This window comes from Pseudorasbora parva, chromosome 2 (assembly GCF_024679245.1).
Source record: "Pseudorasbora parva isolate DD20220531a chromosome 2, ASM2467924v1, whole genome shotgun sequence".
In the NCBI taxonomy this organism is placed as follows: Eukaryota; Metazoa; Chordata; class Actinopteri; order Cypriniformes; family Gobionidae; genus Pseudorasbora; species Pseudorasbora parva.
Genome location: NC_090173.1, coordinates 31,959,127 through 31,984,617, shown reverse-complemented (window position 1 = coordinate 31,984,617; position 25,491 = coordinate 31,959,127). Strand labels below are relative to the sequence as shown.

The 25,491-nt window shown below is 38.3% G+C and overlaps 1 protein-coding gene across 2 annotated transcripts; it reads right to left on the bottom strand.

Moving 5' to 3' along the window:
- Positions 1 to 1,585: 1,585 nt before the first annotated feature.
- mylk5 (myosin, light chain kinase 5) lies at positions 1,586 to 22,070 on the bottom strand. Of its 2 annotated transcripts, XM_067415854.1 has the most exons (17): positions 21,926 to 22,070; positions 20,610 to 20,762; positions 12,760 to 12,912; positions 12,287 to 12,466; positions 11,388 to 11,423; positions 10,032 to 10,156; positions 9,787 to 9,940; positions 8,233 to 8,541; positions 7,888 to 7,987; positions 7,239 to 7,442; positions 6,853 to 7,070; positions 5,872 to 5,995; positions 5,621 to 5,773; positions 5,398 to 5,530; positions 2,666 to 2,750; positions 2,368 to 2,490; positions 1,586 to 2,288 (listed from the first exon to the last, which is right to left on the bottom strand). In XM_067415854.1, exons 1-17 carry the CDS (start codon positions 22,053 to 22,055, stop codon positions 2,083 to 2,085), a joined length of 2,586 nt encoding a protein of 861 aa, XP_067271955.1. In that variant the 5' UTR covers positions 22,056 to 22,070; the 3' UTR covers positions 1,586 to 2,082. The 2 variants fall into 2 exon arrangements, with proteins under 2 accessions (XP_067271955.1, XP_067271965.1); XM_067415864.1 differs by lacking the exons at positions 20,610 to 20,762; positions 21,926 to 22,070 and having other exon boundaries at positions 12,756 to 12,895.
- Positions 22,071 to 25,491: the final 3,421 nt, after the last annotated feature.

The window sequence follows — 25,491 nt, the reverse complement described above, 5'->3', positions numbered from 1 at the left end:
ACTGTGAGGTACTGCAAGATAGCTAAAAGTCAGCATTGTTTTAAAGATGTTCAGAATGAGCCAAAAAGCACACATTTTGGTTATATTGACTTTTTTCTTCTTGTGCTGTTGGCCTTTGACCTCAGGTTGGGTCAAGAACATGACCCTTCATATGGGGATGTAAAGGAACAATATACAGCATTGACAGACTCTGTCTTGTTCTCATCTGCCTATCCTTTTAGATGACCCACACACACGGAGTTCAACATGAAAATAAGCTGTTTCATACTGTGACAGACCATTTAGTTAATTCCTTTCCTGTACATCGCAGATGCAAATTGTAGGGAAATGCCCATGACACTAAACAGGGAAAATTGTATTGGAAATTGGAAAAATGTATGACATATGACTTATAGGCTATTCTGAAATGCAGCCTGTTGAAAACTAATTTCTCATTTATAAAATAACCATATCCATCCGTGATTGCGCGTGTGTGTGTGATTGTACAGTGGGTACGGAAAGTTTTCAGACCCCCTACAATTTTTCACTCTGTTATATTGTAGCCATTTGCTAAAATAATTTAAATTCATTTTTTTCTCGTTAATGTACACACAGCACCCCATATTGACAGAAAAACAGTACCCCATATTGACATTTTTGCAGATTTATTATTATTTTACTTCCTTACCCCTATTTATAACTATTGCAAGCATTTTCTAGATGATTAATAGGCATATTGTCATTCTTTCTCTTTTCTCAATTAACACTTGTTAGAAATATGAACAAAATTTCATTAAGGAGTGAAAAATTTAAGGGGGTCTGAATACTCTCCATACCCACTGTATGTATGCATATATATATATATATATATATATATATATATATATATATATATATACGGTATACATGTTTTCATTTGTCTGATACCTATTGAACAACCATAATTCTCACAAAATGTGGCTTTTAAAAGCCTAGAGGATGATTACATTCATTTCAACCAAATACTTTGGTCACAAGAGACTGCAACATTTAGTGTTACTGATATGGACACGTCAACCTTATGTGCAAATATCTGGTGTAGAATAACCACAAAATGGCCTTACTTTGTCAAAATGGCACGTACAGCTTCAGTAACCTGTATCATCAACCCTGCCAATGTGTCTAAGGTTTCCTTTACATTGAGATCAGAGCATATACATTTGGTTACCAAATCTGATCAGAGCAGAGAGCAGTTTTAAGGAATCTAATAAAGTTAATTACATTAGCTGAGATTCCAATGAATGGAAAGACTATCCACAGACTGCTAATGTTAATACAAGCTCAGGCTCAGATTAGTTTGTATTAGAATGCCAATGATAATCTTAATAAAATACAAAGCTGCATCTATTATTATAAAATCTGCATTTTTATTATAACGTGTGTCTCAATATTGCAAACAGCCTGGTTGGATATCAATAACAGCATAATGCCAGACATATTCATATATTTGATGCCATATATTAAAGTTGCAATGAAAGGGAAATAGTGACAGATCAGTTTGTTTGTATTGTGATGTACATCCAAATGAAGTGGATAATGGAAAAAGAAAAGAATGTAGGGCGAAAACTTGATTTAATCTATACATTTATTGCATTTTGAGATGTGGGAATTGCACTCAGAAATAAAGGCAGATTTATGAGAGCTTGCAGTAACCGGTCTTAAACATAAACTTATCAAACAAATAGGGTGAATTTAGATAGGGTGAGTTCTTAAAAACAATTTAGTCTCTGATAGAAATTAAGCTTTGTGTAAATAAATGTATAAATGAGCATTGAAATGTTTTTGAAGAATTAAGTCTTTTTTGAGAGGTCATATACAATACTAAAAATTGCTCACTGATATTAATCTGTTAGTGATGTTATGATATTCATATTAAACCGTTCAATAATCTCATAAACATAAATAATAATAAATGGCAATAACATCAATTACATTTTTTAAAGTACAGTTTTTAACCCTGAATTCACAAGTGTATCATCTTATATATTATAGTATGTTTAAATCTCTGTTGTGTATTTATAGTTGTTTTATATGTACTATTATGAATCCCATGTGCCTGTCTGTTTATTCTACAGTAAGTGTAGCAGAGCACAGTGCCTCCCCGAGTGCATTAGTGGCTTTGCAGGAATACTGGCCGCTCTGGTGGAGAGAGATGTTGTCTAGGGTGAGTGTACAGCTGCCATCCTCCTCATAGTCCACCGTCACACACCCATCCTGCAACTCCAGCAGCTCACCATCCCTCAACCACACCACCTCAGGGTCAGGGTAACCTAAAACACAATGAGAACAAGCTTTGACTTCATGAGAGACTTTGATGTCTATGGAAAAAGTCCATTGGTGTGTCCTAACCTGTGATGAGACAGGAGAGTTGGGCGCTGGAGCCCTGCGAGACGGTCAGGTCAGAGAGAGTCTTACTGAACTCAGGTTTACACTGAAGCTTCAGCTCCAGAGACTGCATTGCTTTATCTGTTTCTATAACACATAATAGCAAGAAACTGAACTGTGAAATCATCCATTGCTGCATTAAAAAGAGCATTTAACATCTTAAGCAAGATGCAGAGATGTCAGAAGTCACAAATGCTGACAATGTACATTATGGTATTTTACAGTTGTTCCTGAAGCACATTGACTTTGCTGTCTTTCTCACCATCTACAGGGCTCAAGCTTGCAGAAGCCTCTGGTTTAGACAAGATAGCCATCCTCTTCAGAGCCAGCAAAGCTTTGCCTGTTTTCTAGAAACAGAGAAACAAAATGATAATAAAAGAACGAAAGGAAGTTTGTTTAAAAAAAAGTCCAGTTCACTAACATATGAATCTTATGAGTCAGAGGTTTAAATAATTTGGTCAAAAAGACTCACAAGCACCCTTCCCTTATGAAAGGAAAATATATTTACCAATATATTACTTCAAAATATATTATAATATATTGTAAATACATGGAATAATATATTGATGGTATTATACAATATATTATATATTCCTGTAATATATTGCAAAATATACAAATGATTGCTGCTTTCATATATTGCAATATATTGGCGAATATAAATATTAAATCCCATATATGTGAATATATTTCCTAATATATTACATGATATTTTCCAATATACTGCAATATATTTTTGTTTCGTTAGGGTTGGCATGTTTGAATTATTCTTGAAAACATTTGCGAGTGAACACTGAACACACAAGCCTTGGAACACACAAGCATCCTCCCATCCCATTTCCCTTAAAGGGATAGTTCACCCAAAAAGGAAAATTCATCACTCACCCTCAAGTTTCTCCAAACCTGTATGATTTTCTTACATTTTTTTTAAAGGGGTCATATAATGCCATTTTTGTACAAGTAAATATGATTAGTGTCTAAATGAAAAGTTTGTAATATACTTTAATTAAAAATTCTCCTTAGTATTGGAAGAAAACACTAATTTTACCTGGTCAAAAACAGCTCTGTTTTCAGCAAGCCAAGAATGGCAACAGGACTCTCTGAGGACACATCCTATCAATTTGAACCCGGAACAAGATGACGGCTGTTGAGCTGGACGTTTCTGAATAGTTGGTTAACGTAATATCACTTTGATCTATCTTTGTATGTTCTGGCAGGGTAATGTTAGTGCGAATGCTATGTGTTTACTGATGTTAGTTCATTGACAGATTAATGTTACAGCTAATGGTCATGAAGAACTTTTTTTCTGTAAATGTAAGCTTGTCAGTGATGCGTAACGTTATCTATGCAGTGTTAGGTAAAACTGTCAGGGCTGAGGCACTGACATTAGGTCACCACAGGAATGTTTCAACAGACACCGTTATAAGCCATCTACAGAAGTAAGCTTAGTGTAGTGTTACCACGTTAACTTTATCACCAGCTTACACAGTTTGTAATAACAAAATAACCATAACGCGTTGTTCATTACAAACGTGGGATTATGAATTATATTGAGAACATGCCGTAATTTCCCTGTAAACTTTTGCCGCATTCATAGTGAAGCGTGTAAGCGTTTCAAACTACACACACTTCTTCTGGAGGTGCAGCAGGAACACAAATAGTACAGATCTTTTTTTCAGGAGCAGCTTCTTAGCAAAACCTGCTTCATACTGACCATCGTTTATAAAGCAGTCTGGTGAGAAAGTTCGCTCGGCACGAACATGAAATCATTAACGTTGATTGGGGTAATATTCCCTTCTAAAACAACTCAGCCACTGTGTCTTCAGCGGTTCGGATTTAGGAACATCAGAATGAATGCTGTGTTCATTATTACGCCCAAGAAAAGAAGCCCACAATCGCTTAGATGCCGTTCTGCTCCAGCCTATCAACAACAGCGAGGTGGACTATGACGAAAGCTCGCTCAGGGCGGGCCTGTTTGAAACACTGCTGTCAATCAACAGCGGTGGGAGGGGCGTCTGACCGTGTGATGTCACACGGACAAACGGCTTGATGTGAGACAGGAGACAACTTATAAGGAGATTACAAAAAAAACCACTGGATGGATATTTATCATTATAGGATGGTTGTGTACAGGCACTGCCAACAAACATTTCCCTACAATCAACTTGTAAAAGTGCATGTACCATTATTTGACCCCTTTAAAGAATATTGGTAACCAAACAGTTTGATGGTTACCCATATTCTTTAAAATAACTTATTTCGTGGTCAGCAGAAAGAAATTCATACAGGTTTGTAGCCTAGAAATCTAGACGCACCCTAGCGGCAGCAAATATAATCTGCTTTCAAGTGTCGTCTAGGAACTCTCAATACCCTTCTGAGCTGTATTCCTCTCAATCTGGACGGGCCAATCACATCATGTATAGAGTCGGTGGGCGGGGCCATAATGACGACGGCAGAGTTGCGTTTGCGTGCTTCTAGTAAACACAGAAGCTGGCGAACGGCGGCGGTCTTTCGAATCAGCTTTGACTGCGATTCTGGAAGACTTGGAGTTAAGCTTTTCTCTGAGAAAAGAACAAAGAACGGCACTGAAGTCATTCTTAAAAAGGGAAGATGTGTTCGGAGTTTAGCCGACCGGATACGGCGAATGTTTACTCTGTCAGCGAGCTCTGCGTCACCTTCGTTGCTCTGGTTGGTGTAGCGCTATCCTATCGAGTGCAAAGGGAGTTTGAAAGACAACCTTTTATCCCGCCTCTCGGATTGAGCTGTCAATGGTGAGTTTCCAGACCAAACATCTTGATGTGGGTCTGGCTTGTCAGGCTAACAGGTTTGGACATTATGTGATTTTTTTTTTTTTTGTGTGAACTATCCCTTTAAGGGACTATTCCTTTATTCTGAAATCAAAACTTTTAAATTGCTTGTAACTCACTTCACTTGACCTGACTAGGTATTGTTCATATACCATCATGCAGTAAGCTAACCAAACTCTGTGCTTACCTTCCACTTCTGCCTAGTGAGGAATTTCTTCATCTTGGCTTTGGAAAGGTTTTTGGTTGCGCTGCTGGTGTTGTCTACACAAATACATGCCAACCAGGCATGAGCCAAAGCATCTTCACATGACATCCTACGCCTGTCAGAGGGTTCAAAGCAGACTTATGAATATGCGTGGACGCATCTGTAGGATGTGTGTGAGTGAGGGGAGTGATGGATAGTAAAGCACCTGACATCTTTGCTGAGCAGAGAGCTAATGAAATCCTTTGCCAGGTCGGTGATATCTTCAAAGCTCTCCTCATCAAACTCCCACTTCGCTGCTGTCACGAGAGCCAGAGTCTCTGTGTCACTTTCTCCCTGGAATGGAGATTCACCGCTCAACCTAAAGGAGGACAAAATTAGATTCAGATTAAATGTAATGGCATTATTCACCACAAGGGGGCAACAAGCGCCTACGCGACTGGCAGTGTTTGCGCTCACAGGATGTAGCAGATGACACCAATGCTCCACATGTCAGTGGCCAAACCGACAGGCTCGAAGTTGATAACCTCTGGAGCAACAAATTCTGGAGTGCCGTGCATCACCTTCAGAGGTGTGTTGGGATCTAAGCAACATAACAAACAAGTTTTTTAGGGTTATTGTATGCTTTTATACTTAAGCAGTATAAAAGTATATACTGTATAGTATACTTGTATATACAGTGTATATACAAGTATATACACAGTTTCAGTTGTGATTTTTTATATTTTTTAAATTTGGGAACTATATTTTTTATTTAATTCCAATAATTATGATCTTCGTATCATTTTTTAACTGAAAGTTAATTTTACCTTGACAGCTGAGCTGACTAAAATAAGTGTGTTTTTGTTCCAATATATATATATATATATATATATATATATATATATATATATATATATATATATATATATATATATATATATATATATATATATTATGTTCAACAATATTAACCCTGCTAACATTTCACTCAGAAATCCTTTGGAAAAAGTACTGTGCATCAACGGTATGCTGTTGATGCACAGTACTTTTTGCAAAGGATTTCTGAGTGAAATGTTTGTACCATCAAGTACAATGAAGTACAATGAAGTACCATCAAGTACAATGAAGACTACCATGGTATTGCCATCGCTCATGTTATTAACATGATATATGTCTAAAAACTATTGTTATTTTTTGTTAGAAATATAAAATCAATGTCCATTTAGTTTTTACTGTGGATAAACCGTCATCTATAGCACTATAGCTAATATTATTATTATTATTATTATTATTATTATTATTATTATTATTTAAAATTACTTATATTAGCAATATTTAAGTGGGATAATATTTTAACCTGTTGTATATTTCATAATTTTTTTTTGTGTATTTTGTTATATTTTATTATACACAAATGTATTTGTTGTTGTGTTGACCGTATCGTCAGTACATTCTTACCCAGCTTGCTGGCGAGTCCAAAGTCAATGATTTTGATCCGAAACCCGGTTCTGTCCACACAGACGATGTTCTCAGGTTTAAGGTCGAGGTGGATTATTTTTTGCTGGTGCATATACTGAACCCCCTCCAGAATTTGACGCATATAGCCCACACTAGACACTTCTGTGTGCTCAAAACTGTCATCCACAATACGCTCAAACAGCTCCCCACCAGCAACACTGCACATACAGACACAGATTATGCTGTTAGGTGCCAAAATACTATAGAGATCAAACTATTGTTGTTGCTATTGAAGTTAATGCATTGAACCTGTTGTTGTTTCTCATTTCTGTATATTGTTCTAAAAACATTTCATTCTTCAAAACACCAACATGCAAGATACTCACTATTCCATCACCATGACCATCTCAGTCTTGTTATCGTATGCAGCGAGACACTGCACCAGTTTTGGATGGTGTAAGAAGTTCATTAGCTCTATTTCTTTCCTAGCTGCTTCTCTCTCCTTTGTCCGCCGTCCTTTGTAGATTTTTCCAGCACATTCACGACCCGTCTCCTTATGGGTCAACCGAAACACCTGGCCAAACTTCCCTCTGGGAAAAATTCAGAATTGGAGTGGGAAACCATGCATATAATAATGTGACATATAATAAATCATTATTTCTCAATATCCTAACTTCCCATTTATCCAGTTCTTGAGAATTAAGTGAATATGATATTTTGCCTTAAATCAGTATTTGCTGGGCTTTTGGAAAACATCATCACCTCGTAAATGGTGATGATGCAATTTCCACTGAAAATGTACCAACCTTGACTAACTTAACCCGTCATATTTTTTTTCTGAGTCACTGTCTTTGTGTAAACATGGCAATTTATCTAGGCATTTTTCTGAGAATCAGGATGAAGTATATGGGTTGCTTTCTCTTTTTGATGCAAGTATGCTTGTAGGGACATGTATACACTCCTGTGTTGTCTTGTGAACGAGAGCTATGAGGCCTGCTGATAAGGATACTGACTGTGTTTGATAAGGATACTTACACTCCTAGTTTTTCCAGGACATTATAATGGTCAGAAAGTTTATTCTCTGTGTTGATGGTCACATTCATATACTCCACTGGTTTCTCATCACAGGGCTCTCCTTTGAAAGACAACATGGCTTTATTCACCGTGAGACCACAACTCAAATCCTCAACCCTTAGCATGCATTCCCTTCGGTAATGACTTTAAATGCCTTCTTCCTGTTTACTATCTGGTTACTGAACCTCATTCCCATAAATTGTGGGAAATTATTAGCTTAAAATTACAAGTCGGTAAGATGCTGCATTTCGATTAAAGATCACTAAAAGTCATCCAAACTATTGTATTATTTCAGAAAAACCTTACCTGGGCTGTCCATCCTGATTGGCTGGGACTCTTGGCTCGGTTCACTGACGCCCACTGCGTTACAGGCCCTGACCCGGAAGCAGTATTCTCCCTGAGGCTGGAGACCTGAGGTCACCCTGAACGAGGTGCTCTTGCACTGGGCTGTGAGCTCTTTCCAGTGGTTAGTCTCACCAGGGCTTTCACAAACCTCCACAACGTATTCCGTCACAGCGCTGCCACCATCATAAGAAGGCCCAGACCAGGACAAAACCAGAGAGTTAGGGGAGAGAACGCACACCACGGGGCAGGAGGCAGGAGGCTCGGGAAGGTCTGGATAAAACACGCATAAATACAAATCACACCATCCAATGTTTGTACCATTTTTTCCTATGAACATTTAATGAAAATATTCAAAATTTCAAGTGAGTTTTTGTTAATCGTTTTGTTGATAGAAGTTTAATCCATTACATATGTTTTAACTTTTTAATGGGATTATTTAATTGTATTATCTTATTTAATTTTATTCAGTCTCTGTACTGTTACACAACCTATAGATTATTGTCTTCAAGTCCCTGAAAAATATAAAAATGAATTTAACTCAAAAATGAAAAATGTTAGACATAGAAAATGTTTTAATAATGTAATTGTTACGTTTTGATGGTTAGTAAACATTATGACGAAGAATTCGGTATATATATTCTTTAATTATTTGACAGTTAATTTAATAAACTGTGTTTAATTAACACAGAGGAATGAGGTAACTAAATAAACAACAGGTGAACACAATCAGTAACTAAGGGAACAAACGGGTACAAACTAGAAACTAGGGCTGTGTCTGAAAAAATTAAAATAAATAAAAAACAATTATTTAAATAGGGCAGTGTTTGAGGGGACAGCCATTTGTCGTGGTGTCCGAAATAGTGGACATTATCCGGTGCATTCATTCAATCCCACAATGCACCGCAATAACTAGTGTACAACTGATGAACACTCAATGGTTATATAATACCCATAATGCACTGAGTCGCACATCAAATGAATTCCCGCATCTGATGAGTAGATTTTGAATCATCCATGCATTCATTTTCCAAACTGCTGGTCCAATGTTGCTATACAATGTAATATCATACAGGTTTAAATTCCTTTTAATTGATTATTAAAATATTTTATATTGTTTATGCATGCTAGTTTCCATGAGAGAGTCCAAGCTACATATTGTCACTACTACTAGAGCTGCCAGTTTGCTAAGTTTCAAATTATTATTAAATAGCAAGCACAAAGTACGCAAAAGTCGCAGCCCTTCCGGCGCACTCAGTGTTTTAATTCGCTCACTCGTTTTCATTCACTCCTTCAGGTGGACTTTATTAGTGGAGCAATGTAGAGAATAGTGAATGAGGGTATAGGGGGCGATTTCTAACTCAGCATAGGTCACCTTACATGATGGGACACAATCACACAGGCAAACAGGATCAGGGAAAACAGAGCCAAAATGGAGCATACAGTTATAGATCTGAACTAAAAAAATTAGCATCACAACCCAAATAACCACTCTGTGTGGGGGTTGTCTGACCTTACCAATGACATTCAGGGTCACCGTGTGTTGGGCTGAACTTTTGCGATCTCGCAGAAATATCGTGTAACGTCCAGAGTCCTCAGGACGAGCTTCCGAGATCACCAGAGAGCTACTTTCATCACAAGACTCTATATGAAACCTGGAGCTTTCTACCACCTTCAAAAGACAGATCATTATATACCCAAATAGGAGGACCTGCAGAATGCAACGTGTGGATTGTATTGTGTTAGCGTGAGTGCTTATTTACCTCTTTTTTGTTACAGACCCAGCAAGATGCAACAGGACTGCTGCCTTTGAACACACACGTCAAATTGGCCGTCTCTCCGACATGCACCTCCAGCCGATCGAATGGATCTACAAACTGCACAGGTGCTGTAAACACATGAAAAACACAAATGAGACCTCTTTATTGACAGGCTTTATTGTTTCTCCTAGACAGCAATGAGATTAAATGGAGAGATAAGGGAAGTCTTTTACTTATAAGATATTTATATAAAATTAATATACATTCTAATATGCTTAAAATTGTCTCATTTAATATATTATATTTTATTTATAATAATTAATAAAAATAGACAAGGCAATTGTAAACGGTCTCGTTTGCAAAAAAAAAAAATCTACATATAACTGCCATTATTTGTAATTTAATTATACATATATTTACGAATCTACAAATAATTTTAGTGTACATTCAAACCATTCTGGCTGAGTGGCCTTCACACAAAACATTATTCTAACAGAAAACCAGATGACACTTTCCTCACACAGTTCATATATTTAGATGAACGTTTTACAGGCGTTTGGCTCTGCCACCAAACTGCAATTATTCAAATCAACACACTCAAATAAACTCGACTGGCTTGATAAAAACCTGATCTGACCTCATGGTACCACAGATAGCAGTGTGTTTTACATGAAAGACTAAAAGAAAACTGCTATCACCCAGTTACAAACAGATGTACCAAAGAAAATGTTGAATTGATGCTTACAAACGGACAAATTCCTATTTTTATACCTAAGTCTGTTAAGTATTTGGGCTTCTTAAACAGATTATAGGTATAAATACACAATCTAAGTCACAAGTTTATTTTAATGTTGGGCTTTATCGAAGAATATAGCTATGGAGAAGAAAGATTACAGTATTTAAAAAGAATAAAGTCATGCTTAAGATAAACATTAGTAGCCAGGGCACAAAAGACTGTATTCAGTTTCCTGTTATTCTGTTTACAATACTAACAGCTTCTGGAGGAGCCAGACGATCTGGAAGTTAAGATCAGCAGAGTGAAACAGTCGCTCAGAGCTAATGACTGCTTTTTTTGAAGAAGGTCACAGTGGTTACGCTTTAACTTGCAATTCCAGAAAAAAAGGCATTTAAAAGCCTTGGTGTTATTAGAATATTAAGAAAAGCAAAGCAGGCATGAGTGTGGGAGGCTATAGATCAAATGGCCCTTAAGGAATGAGGAAGGAAAGAAAAGATCTTCACTGAAATATAGAAGAATGTAACAAAAGTCTGTTAAGTTATGGTATAAAGAAAAAAGGATAACAAATAAATCTTTTGCCAAGGAGCAAAAATGTGCAAAAGAAGATACAATGGTGGTCTTACCTGTACCTGAGCTGCTTCTCCTTTTGACAAGCACCTCTGTCACATGAAACAAAAACAACACACAAATATGTAAGGTATCAAGTGTGTGTGTGTGAGCGTGGGTGCATTTGTGTTAAAGAGCATAGATAGCATAAGCTTTGCCTATCATATAAGAGAGAAGTCAAATGATCAGGTGTGCGTGTCTAACAAAATATTCAAATGATTAAATAGGAAATGCTTAAGATGACAACCATTGGTTATAATAAGTTAACCAGTCAGGAAATGTCATTTTATAGTTGTATATTTATTATGGTTACAATTTACAGATTTTATTTGTTATATTAATTATATTAGTTAACATCAACTAACAATGAAGAATACTACGTCATTTATTAATCTTAGTGAATGTTAATTTCAGCCTTTATTAATTTATTAAAATCAAAAGTTGTATTTGTTAACATTAGGTAATGTGAACTAACATGAACAATGAACAATTATATTTTTACTAACATTAACAAAGATTAATAAATGCTTTAAGAATATATTGTTAATTGTTGGTTCATGTTAGCTGATCCATTTACTAATGTTAATAAATTAGACCTTATTGTGAAGTGTTTTTTGTTTATTTATATATATATATATATATATATGTATATATATGTATATATGTATATATACGGTATATATATAAATAATTTTTTATTATATATTTTATCATTATTTTTAAAGAAATATATTCTAATGTGATAAATGTAACGGCTTTTTAAATAGCTTTAGACGTAGTTTAGGAAGTTATCCCCTTAATGACAATGACATGAAATCTTTGGAGGAACCAAAAATAATCCATGTGTTTAAATTACATTTCCTAAAATTAAATGCCTGAGATTAATTCATGGGTAGGGCCATTGTTTGTTACATACCTTTTTTGAGTGACGGAGAGCTTGTAATATGACCTGTCTGAGGTGACTGTGGGCCTTTAAAAACACTGATGTCATCCAGGACATTCTGAGTTGAGTTTAAGACCCCGTTCACCATGTCAGGAGTGTGAGGATGAGAGGAAGGTGTCATGTTGTTATGGATCCCAGCAATTGTTTCATAGTCTACAGTTGTTTTGTTAGAATGAGGAACAAATGGGGAGTAAATAAAATAAGAAAAAGAGAGAGAGAGAAAGAAAAAAACTAAGTGATAATCCTGTCAATACACACTTCTGTATATGATATACACAGAAACACCTGCACACTTTTACCTCTTACAGTGCTACTGTAGTAATGTTAACTGCCCCCAACCCAGCTTAGCAAACCCATAGTTTTAAAAAGACGTTCAATGCTGTTGGACAACTATACACTACACAGTACATGCTTTAGGCTAAAGTTAAATTTGAGTACATACTTGCCTCTCACACACACTGCTGCACTGCTAGATGTTTTTCCTGCTGTGTTTTCGGCCACGCAAGTGTAAGCCCCAGCATCCTCCGGGAGACATTCCTTAACTACCAAGCTCACCTCTGCTCCCACTAATGAGGATTTTCCAAACAGCACAGACTCACCTGAAATGGTTGTAGTACAAATGGACAGAAAAAGGGAAACCTTTATTAAGAAAAAGACAGACATGTATATATATATATATATATATATATATATATATATATATATATATATATATATATATATATATATATATATATATATATATATATAATAAAGATACAAGCAGCAGCATCAATAAATACTATTGAGCAAAGATACTAAAAAAATAAACAATGCTTTTCAGGTTTTTCAGGTGGGTATAACATTAGTTATTAGGTAGCGAAATTGAATAAAGTAATTAAATGTAAATAATTGCATATTTCACTGTTTAAATTAAAGATTAATCCTGATTAAATTTACACAAGCTATTCAATCAAGAGCAGTGAGTGATGTCTTTATCTTTTGTTTGACATTAAACAGAGTAAAGGCTACTGCCCCTTTAAAACCTAATGCAGGGATAAGGGTCGTCTTTCTTGACTGTATAAAGTTCACTTAAGGCATATGCAGACTATGTCTGCTTGGATACTCATCAAGATGGACATGTTGACATACTTTTTGTGTGAGTTTGTCCGTTCAAGCGCAAGGCTTGAAAGATAACTCAATATTTGCGCGATGTGAGACGTTTGCGCGTTCTCGGATGAGTGCACAGAGATAAATCTTCTCTCAGCACGCACAAGTTCTCACTCGCATCCTCTACACACACCTGGGTGATGACGCCGAAATGACTGGTCATATGGCAGCACTTGCATGCACTGAACAGTTTACAAAAAGACACAGTTTGCCCACGCTTTTCTTTTATAATCACTGTTGTTGTAGTGTATCACTGAGAAGCCAGCACATGTATCCATTGACAGAAACATACATAAAGCATTATTTTCAAGTTACAACCCATATTTAAGATGCGTCGTCATCAGATGTGAGATGAACCACGGTGCAAGTGCGTGCCGGGACCTTTTACAGGGCACCCCTGCTCACGTCAGACGGCACCGCAGGGTCTCCTGAACTCCAAACTGAATGTCAGAATGGGAAAGAAAGGTGATTTAAGCAATTTTGAGCGTGTTATGGTTGTTGGTGCCAGACGGGCCGGTCTGAGTATTTCACAATCTGCTCAGTTACTGGGATTTTCATGCAATGTCTTAAATGTCTTGTTGATGCTAGAGGTCAGAGGAGAATGGGCCGACTGATTCAACCTGATAGAAGAGCAACTTTGACTGAAATAACCACTCGTAACAAACGAGGTATGCAGCAAAGCATTTGTGTTATATTTTTTTCTGTATCGTCATAAATATTATTATCGCAAATATTCTTGAAATATCTTGATATAATTTTGAGGCTATATTGCCCACCTATAGCGGATGGGCTACAACAGCAGAAGGGCTACCACTCATCTCCACTACAAATTGGAAAAAGAGGCTACAATTTGCACAAGCTCACCAAAATTGGACAGTTGAAGACTGGAAAATGTTGACTGATTGAGACATTCAGATGGTAGAGTCAGAATTTGGCGTAAACAGAATGAGAACATGGATCCATCATGCCTTGTTACCACTGTGCAGGCTGGTGGTGGTGGTGTAATGGTGTGGGGGATGTTTTCATGGCACACTTTAGGCCCCTTAGTGCCAATTGGGCATAATATATATATATATATATATATATATATATATATATATATATATATATATATATATATATATATATATATATATTGTCGCGGGTGTTATGAAACGAGGGTTATACCATTAATGGCGCGGCGCAGCGCTGAGAGGTAGCCGAGCTTTGCGTCCAGTATGCGGCCCCTTTAAGGGGGTTGCACACAGGACTCGAAGCTCAGCGTCGCACTGTGCCACTTCTTCACTGGAATTCACTGGGACTGTTTTCAAAGAGTGTACACACATCGGCTGGCGGTGGCATAAGGCGCCTGTCCGCAGCGACTCAGGAAGTTGTTTAAAATCCTGTCAATACTGATTTCACCGTGTGTTACAAGATATACACCCATTGGCCCTCATTTATCAATCTTGCGTAGAAACTGGTGTATATCTTGGTGTAAGATTATGCTTACACTCCTCTCACCGCCTGATTTATGACGCAATACCTGCCCTTGATAAATCCCGCGGCTGAAAACGATCGTCATTAGAATAACACGCCCCTATATATTCAAGTCTCCACCTCCCCCACGCCCTCATTTTACGCCATGGACACACGGAAGACGGCAAAGAAGCGAAACTTCTCCGACGTGGAGATCGGGCGCGCTCAATCATCTCACTAATCCACTAGTCAGGGCACTGATTAGAACATAAGTCAATGGGCTGACTCCCTGATCAGTACTCTGACTACTGAACTAGTGAGATGATTGAGACACGCCCATCGAGATCACCAGGGGAGTGGAAAAAAACCCCGAAATTGTTTTATTTGGGAGTTTAAAGAGTGGAATTAAAGGCACAGACAAAAACAAAATATGGACACAAATAACGAGTACTGTTAATAGTGTGGAGGTTGAGAAGCGCACTCCAGCAGTTTAAAGCTGTTTGGATGATAAATTACCATCACAATGCATGCATTATTTTACAGCACGTTTTGAAAAAATTAGCATTTAATTTCGTATCACGGCACATGTATTGGGGTGTACAATAGTGATGATGATGTGATGTGGAATAAGATTCATTCACATTAATAATTACATGACAATTTGTAAGATTCTTCTTCTTATTATTATTATTCTTAATGACGCTTGTTATTTAGAAGAAGAATGTCGTTTTTATTGATTTTATTATTATTTAAAAGAAGAAGGTCATTTTTATTATTTTGTCAGTCTGAATTAGTTTAGTCCCAGTCCATGCGCAGCTGCCGGGCCAGGCGGGCCTGAAACGTCAGATAAAGCGCACAGGCTCGCGACTGGAGGATTACATATGCCTACAAATCAAACGCTTTGGTAAAGTCACACAAATTAAACATTGACGTTCATGTTGCACAAAAATAAACACTGAATGTTGTTGTTGTGGTTTTTAACAGTGGGTCATATAGCATATCTTGCCAGTGCATTTTGTGGTGTTAGGAATTGTTTTCTGCGCATTTTCCCACTAACTCAAACGTGCGTACACCACCTCCTGAGCTGGCGTAGGATTTGAGCGCGCCGTACGCCAACGTCCATATTGATAAATCTCAAAGTCACCGTGGGTTTGGGTGTACGCAAGGTGTACGCTGGAAATTTGGTGTACGCACTTTTGATAAATGAGGGCCATTGTGCACAGTGGCGGAACTAGACTTTTATTCATGGGGTGGCAGGGGGGTGGCCAAGGCTACTTTAGGGGGTCCATAGACCTTGAATCGCATGTGCAATACTTATTTGATTTCATTGTTTTGACTGAGTAACATTAAATATGTAACAATAAATAAGCAACCACAATAGTAGATAGCAGTGAAATTTCACAATTCTCAACTGATATTCCATGGCAAAAATGACAAGCATAGCCTAATAAATAATTTAAAACATTATTGAATACAAGTGAACAGTTAGCAAGAAAGTAAGTACAGTGCTAAGAATGAAGTGTTTGCAGTTTCAGGTCACAGTGATTCAGGTACAGAAATGGAACACAATAACATTGCATATCATAATCTTCACTTTATAAATTAAATATAGATTAATGCATGTTAAAACTAGCTACAAAAGTTATTCAGTCAATTTCAGTGGGTGATTTTTTTTATTTTATTTTGTTCTTTGATTAACTTTAATGATAGACTGAAGCATGTATGCTAAAGGCTGTGTTACATGTATGTACAGGGAGTGCAGAATTACGTATATACATGTATATCTGCTGTGTTTTTTGTGTGTTTTGAGTTCATCCCCTGTGACCTAGTTTCTCTAGCCTGACAAGCCAGACCCACATCAAGATGTTTGGTCTGGAAACTCACCATTGACAGGGCTCAATCCGAGGGGCGGGATAAACGGTTGTCTTTCAAACTCCCTCTTCTGCACGCGATAGGATAGCGCTACACCAACCAGAGCAACGAAGGTGAAACAGAGCTTGTTGATAGATTAAACATTCGCCGTATCCGGTCGGCTAAACTCCAAACACATCTTCCCTTTTTAAGAATGACTTCAGTGCCGTTCTTTGTTCTTTTCTCAGAGAAAAGCTTAACTTAGCTTAGCTTAAGCCGCCATTCGCCAGTTTCTGTGTTTACTAGAAGCGCACAAATGCAATTTGGCCGTCGTCAATATGGCCCCGCCTGCCGACTCTATACACGATGTGATTGGCCCGTCCAGATTGAGAGGAATACAGCTCAGAAGGTTATTGAGAGTTCCTAGACGACACTTGCGGGCAGATTAAATTTGCTGCCGCTAGGGTGCTTCTAGATTTCTAGGCTATAGTTTCTCCCCAGTTTGTCTAGTTAGTTATGTCCATCACCTGTGTCCTGTTAATCACCTTGTTTGCCCTGTGTATTTAGTCCTCAGTTTCTCTTCAGTGTTTGTCTGTCGACGTTCATGTATAGTGGTGTGTTTGAATGTTCCTGAGTTGACTGTCTATTAAAAGTTCCTGTTCCAAGTTCTTCTTCGCCTTCGTGAGTTTGACCTACACGCTACGTTTGTAACAGATCGATGGACCAAAACAGTTTTTTTCTGCAGTGTTTTCTTTGTGTTTTTGTTTGCGTTTCCCCCATCTTCCCATGGCCCCCTTCCGAAGTCCAGCTTTTTTGCCTAGAACAGGGAGACCACCGCTGGAAGCACACACCCACGACTTCCTACAGCTCGCATGACTTACCCATTTTTCCAGACCGCTCGTTCTGTGTTTATCACACCGGCCTTAGCGAGGGGTCAAAGGCACATGTTCCAGCGGGCGGTCCAATGGAAGATTTTGCCGCCTTCGTGGAGTGGGTACTGGTACACAACCGCTTGCCATCCACCACCATGCCTTCAGAACAACCACACCCCCTCCCTTCCTCCTCCCCCTCCTCCGTCTACCAGCTCTTCAGCCCTGCCTACACTGCTATCCATCATCCTCTCTGCTCCTCCCACATGGAGTGTGAATTGGCCTCAGGATCCCAGTCCAGCAGTTTCATCTAACTCAGATGATCCCCTGTCGTCACCGCTGGTCTCTTCACCCTACACTCCACCACAGCCCGTCGACACATCTGCTACGCCCTGGCTCCTCCCACCCTCGGCTCCACCGGACACCTTCGGCCAAACGGCTTCTCCGGGTTCCCTCATCTCTCCGGCTCTACCTTGGTCAGTCGTCGACCTTTCTACACCTTCGGCTTCATCTGGCTCCTCCTTATCCTCTGCTCTGCCTTCATCCTTGGTCCCACTGACTCAGCCTCAGTTCTGCGGTCATCCAGCTCCACCTCGGACGGTCATCGCCGCGGCTCCACCTTGGTCTCCTGGGCCTCCAGTCTTGCGCGGGCTCATCGACCCAGCTGCTCCTACAGAGATCAGTGGCTGCTTCCTCCTCGGTCGTTCCCAGGGTGTCTCCCATCGAGTCGTCGACCCCATAGATCCTTCCTCCTCCGACTCCGCTCTGGGGCCCCAATCTTGGCTGGTCTCTGTGCCATCTGGCTCCTGCTCCAGGCTCCCCATTGGCTTCTCCCGTCTTTCACGCCCCAATGGACTTCCTCTTTCTGTTGTACTGGTTTTCTTGGACTTTCTTTTCAGACTTTTTCTCCCTTTTGTTCCCACGCCCTTCTCCAGAGCCCCCTCCGACCCTCCTCTGTTGGACTGTGTACGGTGGGAGGACACGCCTTCCAGGAGGGGGAGCTAATGTTACATGTATGCACTGGGTGCTTCCCAGTTCTTATTTCTGCATCCTCATTTCCTTTTCTAGCTTCCTTTCCTCGCGCCTTAGCTCCACCCCTTCAGGATGCGAGGGAAGGACGCAAGGAAAAGACGTGAGGAAGGAGGAATTTAATCAAGTGAAATTATATGTCCTCTCTCCCTTTAACGTCACTTCAAAGCATTGCCAATTAATGATGACTCTGCACCGCTGGTGAGTTATGAGTTTGACCTACACACTACGTTTGTAACACTGCTGTTGCGGTCACTTTAAGACCAAATGCACAATATTGAATCTAATACCAGACACGCATCCGATTTCATTTGTCAACTGCTTAGATTTGGTTAAGACATAGCCGACTGTGTTTACTATGATACACCCTATTTTTGGCATACCTTTATGTCCTATCAATCGCCTACTTTGCTCTGGTCAGTCAAGTTCATATCGTGTTGTATCTGAAGGGCTACACTGAACCCATCGCATTCCGCATCCTGTGTAAAAGCCCCATGAGATACCCGAGACACAGCGCTGAGCTTCGTGTCCGGTGTGGGACCACCTTAACGGCTTAAGAACGTGCATATAAACGTTCTCAAAGTGTTATATATATATTTATGTGATGTTCTGTATTTCGATCGCAGCTTTAAAACGTTATGAGAAAATGTTTTACGAATGTTTATCCACCACATTACCTAGAGAAAGAAAATTTGAAAGAAAGAAAGCCATTGTCAGTTCGTCTGTCAATTGGCGGGCAGTTTTTCACTTTGTTGCTGTGTGCAGTGTATAAAGGAATATAAAAATAGTTTTACCCTCCTGCTGACTCGTCATGCCCCTCCCAACCAAGCCTGCAGTATCCCTCTCAGAAACTGAAGCTTTCGTGCCTCGATTGTCCCCCAGTGACCGGTCCCAGTATAGCTATATCTGTGAGAGTGTGGGCGGGCTTTTGATATCGCGGCAATACTTCCTGCTCTACTTCCTGCTCTCTACTGCGCAACTCCGGTCCCGAAATCTCTACTGCGCAGACTTGATCCCAAGATGTCAGCGCCGTGCAGGCCGCCTGAAAGCTTCAACTCTGGCAAGTGGAAACGGATGATGTTGAGTCGTCCATATTTTTTTACGGTCTATGCTCCCAACCCATTCACACACACACATAGATGATTTGACAATCAGTCGACTATGGAAAGATTTGACAATTCTGTTTCGAATGTGTAAATCCTTAGTTGGGGACACCCCAAAAATGTATTGACGCTACGATGAGCATTTACTCCTTTAAAAAAAAAAAAGCGGGTCAGGTAAAATACGTTCTTTTTTTGCGGTCTGAGTTGCGGGGAGGTTAGTTGAAAATGACGGTCGGATGTGGGTTAGTTATAGGCCTACATTGACCCGTGCATCACTTGTACACACTACGAGCATGCACTGACCCCGCTCTGTGATTTTATGTGGCCTACCACTTTGGGGCAGAGTTGCTGTTTTTCCCAATTGCTTCCACTTTGTTATTAAACCACTAACAGTTGATTGTGGAATATTTAGTAGTGAGGAAATTTCTTGAATTGACTGATTGTACAGGTGGCAACCTATCACGGTACCACGCTTGAATTCACTGTGCTCCTGAGAGCGACCTATTATTTTAAAAATGCTTGTAGAAGCTGTCTGCATAGGGGCTTAATTTTATACACCTGTGGCCATGGAAGCGATTAGAACACCTGAATTCAATTATTTGGAGAGGAGTCCCAATACTTTTGGCAATATAGTGTACATATAATTTATATGTAAATAAAATGACTCAGCATTTCTTTTTTTAATTTACTTAACAATTTACAAACTTAAAGTAAACATGAACTTGCATTTTGCAAACAATTTAAATAATTATATCTTCAGTCTATAGTGTACATATTGTTAATCAGACTTGTATGTTTCAAATAGCAAAATTAGTAATAAGAAAAAAAAACTGGACTCACCATTATGAAGCCAGGAAACGCTGATTGGCTGGCTGCCTGTGATGGTCCCTTTCAGTGTGATGTCATTTCCTTCATCCACTATACAGTCCTCGAGGGGTTCAGTGAAAAGAGGTGGATCCAGACCCTTTGTATGGCTGTGTTGACCACTTTTAGCTTGAAAGAGGAAAGCAGAATGAGATTAGATACATGTATTATACAACATTGAAGTATGGTTCTCAAATTTGATCCAACATCACTGGGACTGTTTGTATCACACCACTTGAATTTCTGTGTTCCAGTCAGTCTGTGGTGGCGATTTATCAACCATGCTTTTTTTTTGGTTACATCAGTTGTTTGGTTACACCCATTCACGAATGAATCATTATAACATTAATTTATCCGATTCATTCAAACACACTGGTTCATTCAGGTACTAAATAATTTAAGTAAATCATTGAATTGTTCACTCAACCGATTCATTCAAAAGCATTAATTCGGGTACTTAAAAATATGTGTGAAGCATCTCCGCACAGGCAGATGACATCAAAGTACAGCGAGAGTGATTAGAGAGCAGACGGCTATGCTTTTGAACCACTCTCAGGGTACTTTGATTTCATACACTGATCGGTCTGCACAGGTTCACTTCGAACTGTTGACCACTTCATTTTATGAATAAATCATGGAACCATTTACTAGTTTCAAAAGCTCTAATTCATTAAAGGTGTCATGGGCATGCCGCACTGGAGACTTGGAAGTAAACGCCCATGGCTAGGATTGGATGAGATTTGCATATTTAATTAGCTTCAGCTCCCCTGTCAGTTCACATGAGGGAGGGATCATTTTGAGTGGCAACCGGAATGTTTCCATCGACCACAGGGCTCGTAAACGTCTTCATTAAACAAACACAATGATTTATTTCTCATTCACCCACAATTGATTGGAATCTAATTTTTTTATTACATGGTCTGCCCGATAGGTGGATATAAGCACAAACCGGACACACACACACACACACACACACACACACACACACACACACACACACACACACACACACACACACGTGCACTCGCCCTTCAAATGTCAAGTCAACAGAAAGTGAACAGCGCAAATCAAGAAAGAAATATTTCACTTCAATTTCATATTTGAGATTCACTGGCTGTTTTGATAGCCCGTCTGGAAAACACATAGCACCGGGACGTTGGGCTTTGCGAGCCCTGGCCCATACATGTCTCAGTCCAGCGTGCTAAAGGTATGTTCTGTTAGACACGTACACATAATCAAAATTATCTATAACAATGCAATATTATCACCTATAAAAACATGTTTTTACTCACACTCAGTGTGTTGCAGCATTTCTGTCGGATCCAATATAGAAGGCACAGCATTGTGTTTTACTCTCAGTATGTCTGCAAATCCAGCATCTGAGACTTTACAAACGATTCCACAGTTAAATGAAGCAAACATGGGTGCGTTGTCTTCCCCACATCAGCTGGAACATCATTAAAAATAAATGAAGTATCACACATTCCTAATATTAGGATCCGAAGGAAGCTTATGCAGCGACTGTGTTCTTTCACAACCAGGAATAGCGCAATATATTACTATCTTTGGGATGTTTATTGCTTCTGGCTAGTACAATCCGTACAGCACCATAAGTCAGTGGGCGGGGCTACTGAGTTACACATGCTTATTATTCTGTAGAGAATATGTTTCGTCACGTGATGACGTATTGATGGGCACACGATTGTTTTCTGGGCCTGGTGTCTTTTGAAAGCTTTTATTTGACTAACAAGGAAGTTTTAAGCACTGTAACTGGGATATTTTTATATTACCATGACCTTTTATTTATCAAAAGCTCAAGGGAAAGTTGATTTTCCACTTTATCACCCCTTTAAGGGATGCCACTGCTGAGTGATGTTCAAAGACTTGTTGGTGAAGCAAAAATAGACAATGTAGCTGCCAATATTGTGTTTAAAATGTAAGTTTCTCAATATAACTTGTTTATTGAAGTATTGCATAAAAACAATATTACTCACAATCATGCTGTCAGTCCGAATATATCAGCACTCTTGAGTGTGATATTGCGCAAATATTGCACTTATGCTCTGTTCTGTTCACGCTGCACATTGTTGTCAGCTTGTTTAATGCATTACCACTAAGTTGTCAGTTATGATGTTTAATCTGTTGAAAGAGGAAAAATATTGTACATTATGTATTTTAGTAATTAATTTAGTTTGAACCAGTAATATGCAAATGTTATAGTATATATAACTTATATATAAATAGTATATATACTTTTGATCTTATGCAATTATATCTTGTTTTAAGGATGTTTAGATATTTTTACTGCAAATAAGTTCAAAATACTGATTAAGAATGTTCTTTTTGCAGTAATAAACATGAGGTTAATATTAGACCTGTCAATCATGTTAAGTGTTTAACAATAAGTTCACACAGGAAGAAACAAGGCTCATATAAATGAAGGGAGCAACCGAATAAATGTTTCAGCGAGCAGCTGCTGTATCTGTTAACATCCTCGCCATCACACCTTCTGTCTAAAACAGTGCCTATTTTACATTCCACATAAGAAAGGCAACAACAACAACAACGAAAAAACATGTAATAAAACCATGATCAATAAATGAACAACATAACTAACAAAATTAGTTACTTACAGGGTGTGAGCTACAGGGGAGCTAGGGGGAGCTCGGCTCCCCTAAATAAGATAAGGGCTCCCCTGAAAACGTGATTTGCAAAAAAAAAATTTTGGGGGGGGGTCTCAAAAATTATTGGTGTGGGGGCGCTGCGGTGCAAATTCCACTCATGATTAGTGCAAATTTAACTCATATATTCGTAGAGAAAGTATAACGTAACTTTGGTCTGCACACATCCTTCAAATCCATTCGGTAATTCATAGCATCATAGCCATGGCAAAAACAAAACAAGGCAGTTTATTTATTTTTGGTTTTAAGGTAAGAAGTTATTCCCAGTTATGTTTTTGTGGCTGTGTTGTTGTTATTATAGGTTTGCGTGACGAGTAACTTAATCGCTGTTCATGTGAACTCAAAGACAGGATGTTTGTTTACAAACTATTTGGGGGTGACTGTTTGCCCTATCAATTTGTAGTTGTACAATAGGCAAAAAAGTAGTACAATAGGCAAAATAGTGATTTATCCTATAGCGATTGCATAAAGCAAGTAGGCTAGTGCAAATGGGCTCCCCCAAAGGCCACGGTATAGTTCGAACACTGGTTACTTAAGCCTCAAAAGTGCAGATTGACAATAGATCAAAGCCTTGAGCTAAACTGTGATTTCATCTGACACTCCTCCAACAAACCTGTTTCTGTTAAAAATACCTCCATTTACCTTTATACAAGGCATTGGGCGGAGCATTGCATGATATAATAAACCTCTCAAAAGGATGTGTTTGAACATAGTAAGTGTTGATGAATGGCTGTTTTTGTATTTTTGTGATGCTGGATCTACAGAAGTGTCTCATGTACATTTAATTGGTTTGATCTTTTTAAAATCATTTTGTCAAAGGACTCATGAGATATAATTTCAATTTATAAGAACAAGTCATTCTGGTCCTGTCTTAACAATGGATCAAGCACTTTTGTTCTCACTGACCTGGTAGATCACATTGTCTTTTGACCTGACCTAAGATAATGCTTGTTTGTTCATGCAAACAAGCATTTTTACTGGTTGTTATGGGAACACACTACGTCTGAATAAAATAAAATGGTGACTCCAATTCTCAGAAGAAACTAAAATGTTTTTAGTTTCATTTTTTGAGTGCGACTGTCCATGTATCAGGTGATAAGATCTAAGAAATAAAAGGAAGGAACTCATGCTAGTGTTGCAATCATTTTAAAATGCAGTTCAAAGAGCACCATCAAACACACACAGTACATGTTCCACACAAACATGCATGAAACACGAAACAACTTGGAGTTCATATTAGCAAGGAAGGAATTTCCTGCCAATAGTGACCTCTTGCCTGGTCAGTAATTCGCATCCTGAGGCAGATAAGATTTGGTGGGGTTCAAAAGTCTAAGACCACTTGAAAATATGGGACCCCCCTCCCAATCCCCCCTCTCCCCATGTAAACCTGGAAATACACTGAAAAATTTAGGATTTTGAAACATTTACTTTGAAACAGAAGTTAGGATATAAATTTAAAATGTAATGCATGTAGTAACATCTAAATTAGCTGGTTTTATGTTTATCAATGATGCTATTTAATTTGATTAAATAAACATAACAAAAGTAGTTTGTTAATTAAAATAACAAAAGTAGTTTGTTAATTAAAATAACAAAAGTAGTTTGTTAATTAAAATAACAAAAGTAGTTTGTAAGGATTAGATCCATGGTTCTAAACCTGGGGGCGAGATCCACGAGGTGCATGCCCTTACCAAACCTTCAACACACTTAAATTATTTTCTTCAACAACTATTGTTTTTTTTTTTAAGGAATGTACAGTTCTTGAAACTTCTGGAATCACAAGAAAAGTTGTGGTTAATTTATTCCCAGGGTTTGTTAATAAAAAAAAGCTTAAAAACAAAGTAGCTTTATCATAATTAAAGCAGAAATTATCATGGCCAATATGAAGGGTCTTTGGATATTATTTTGCAACAACAAGTTTAGATCAAGTAGAAAGTTATCCATCCGGTATTATTTCCAGGAAGTGATATTTTTGAAATGCACATTCCGTTCATTTAAATGTTTTACTCAAAATGTTTTGCTGATAGTTTGTAATTTAACGTCTCATCTCTTTAGAAAAAAAAAGAAAAAAAAATGGTCATAGAATTTTGGACCCCACTTAAGTGATTATAAATTTATATATCAGAATGTCACAAACATTAGATTGCATACACTGTAAAAAAAAAAAAAAAAACATG

What these genes read in the sequence shown, in the direction of transcription:
- mylk5 (XM_067415854.1), bottom strand. Translation starts at nt 22,055, where the DNA reads ATGTTTGCTTCATTTAACTGTGGAATCGTTTGTAAAGTCTCAGATGCT. An exon ending in AATGCTGCAACACACTGAGT is followed by an intron (nt 20,763 to 21,925) that starts GTGAGTAAAAAC and finishes TCCTCTTTCAAG; the next exon opens with CTAAAAGTGGTCAACACAGC. An exon ending in GGTGACCCTGAATGTCATTG is followed by an intron (nt 8,542 to 9,786) that starts GTAAGGTCAGAC and finishes TGTTTTATCCAG; the next exon opens with ACCTTCCCGAGCCTCCTGCC.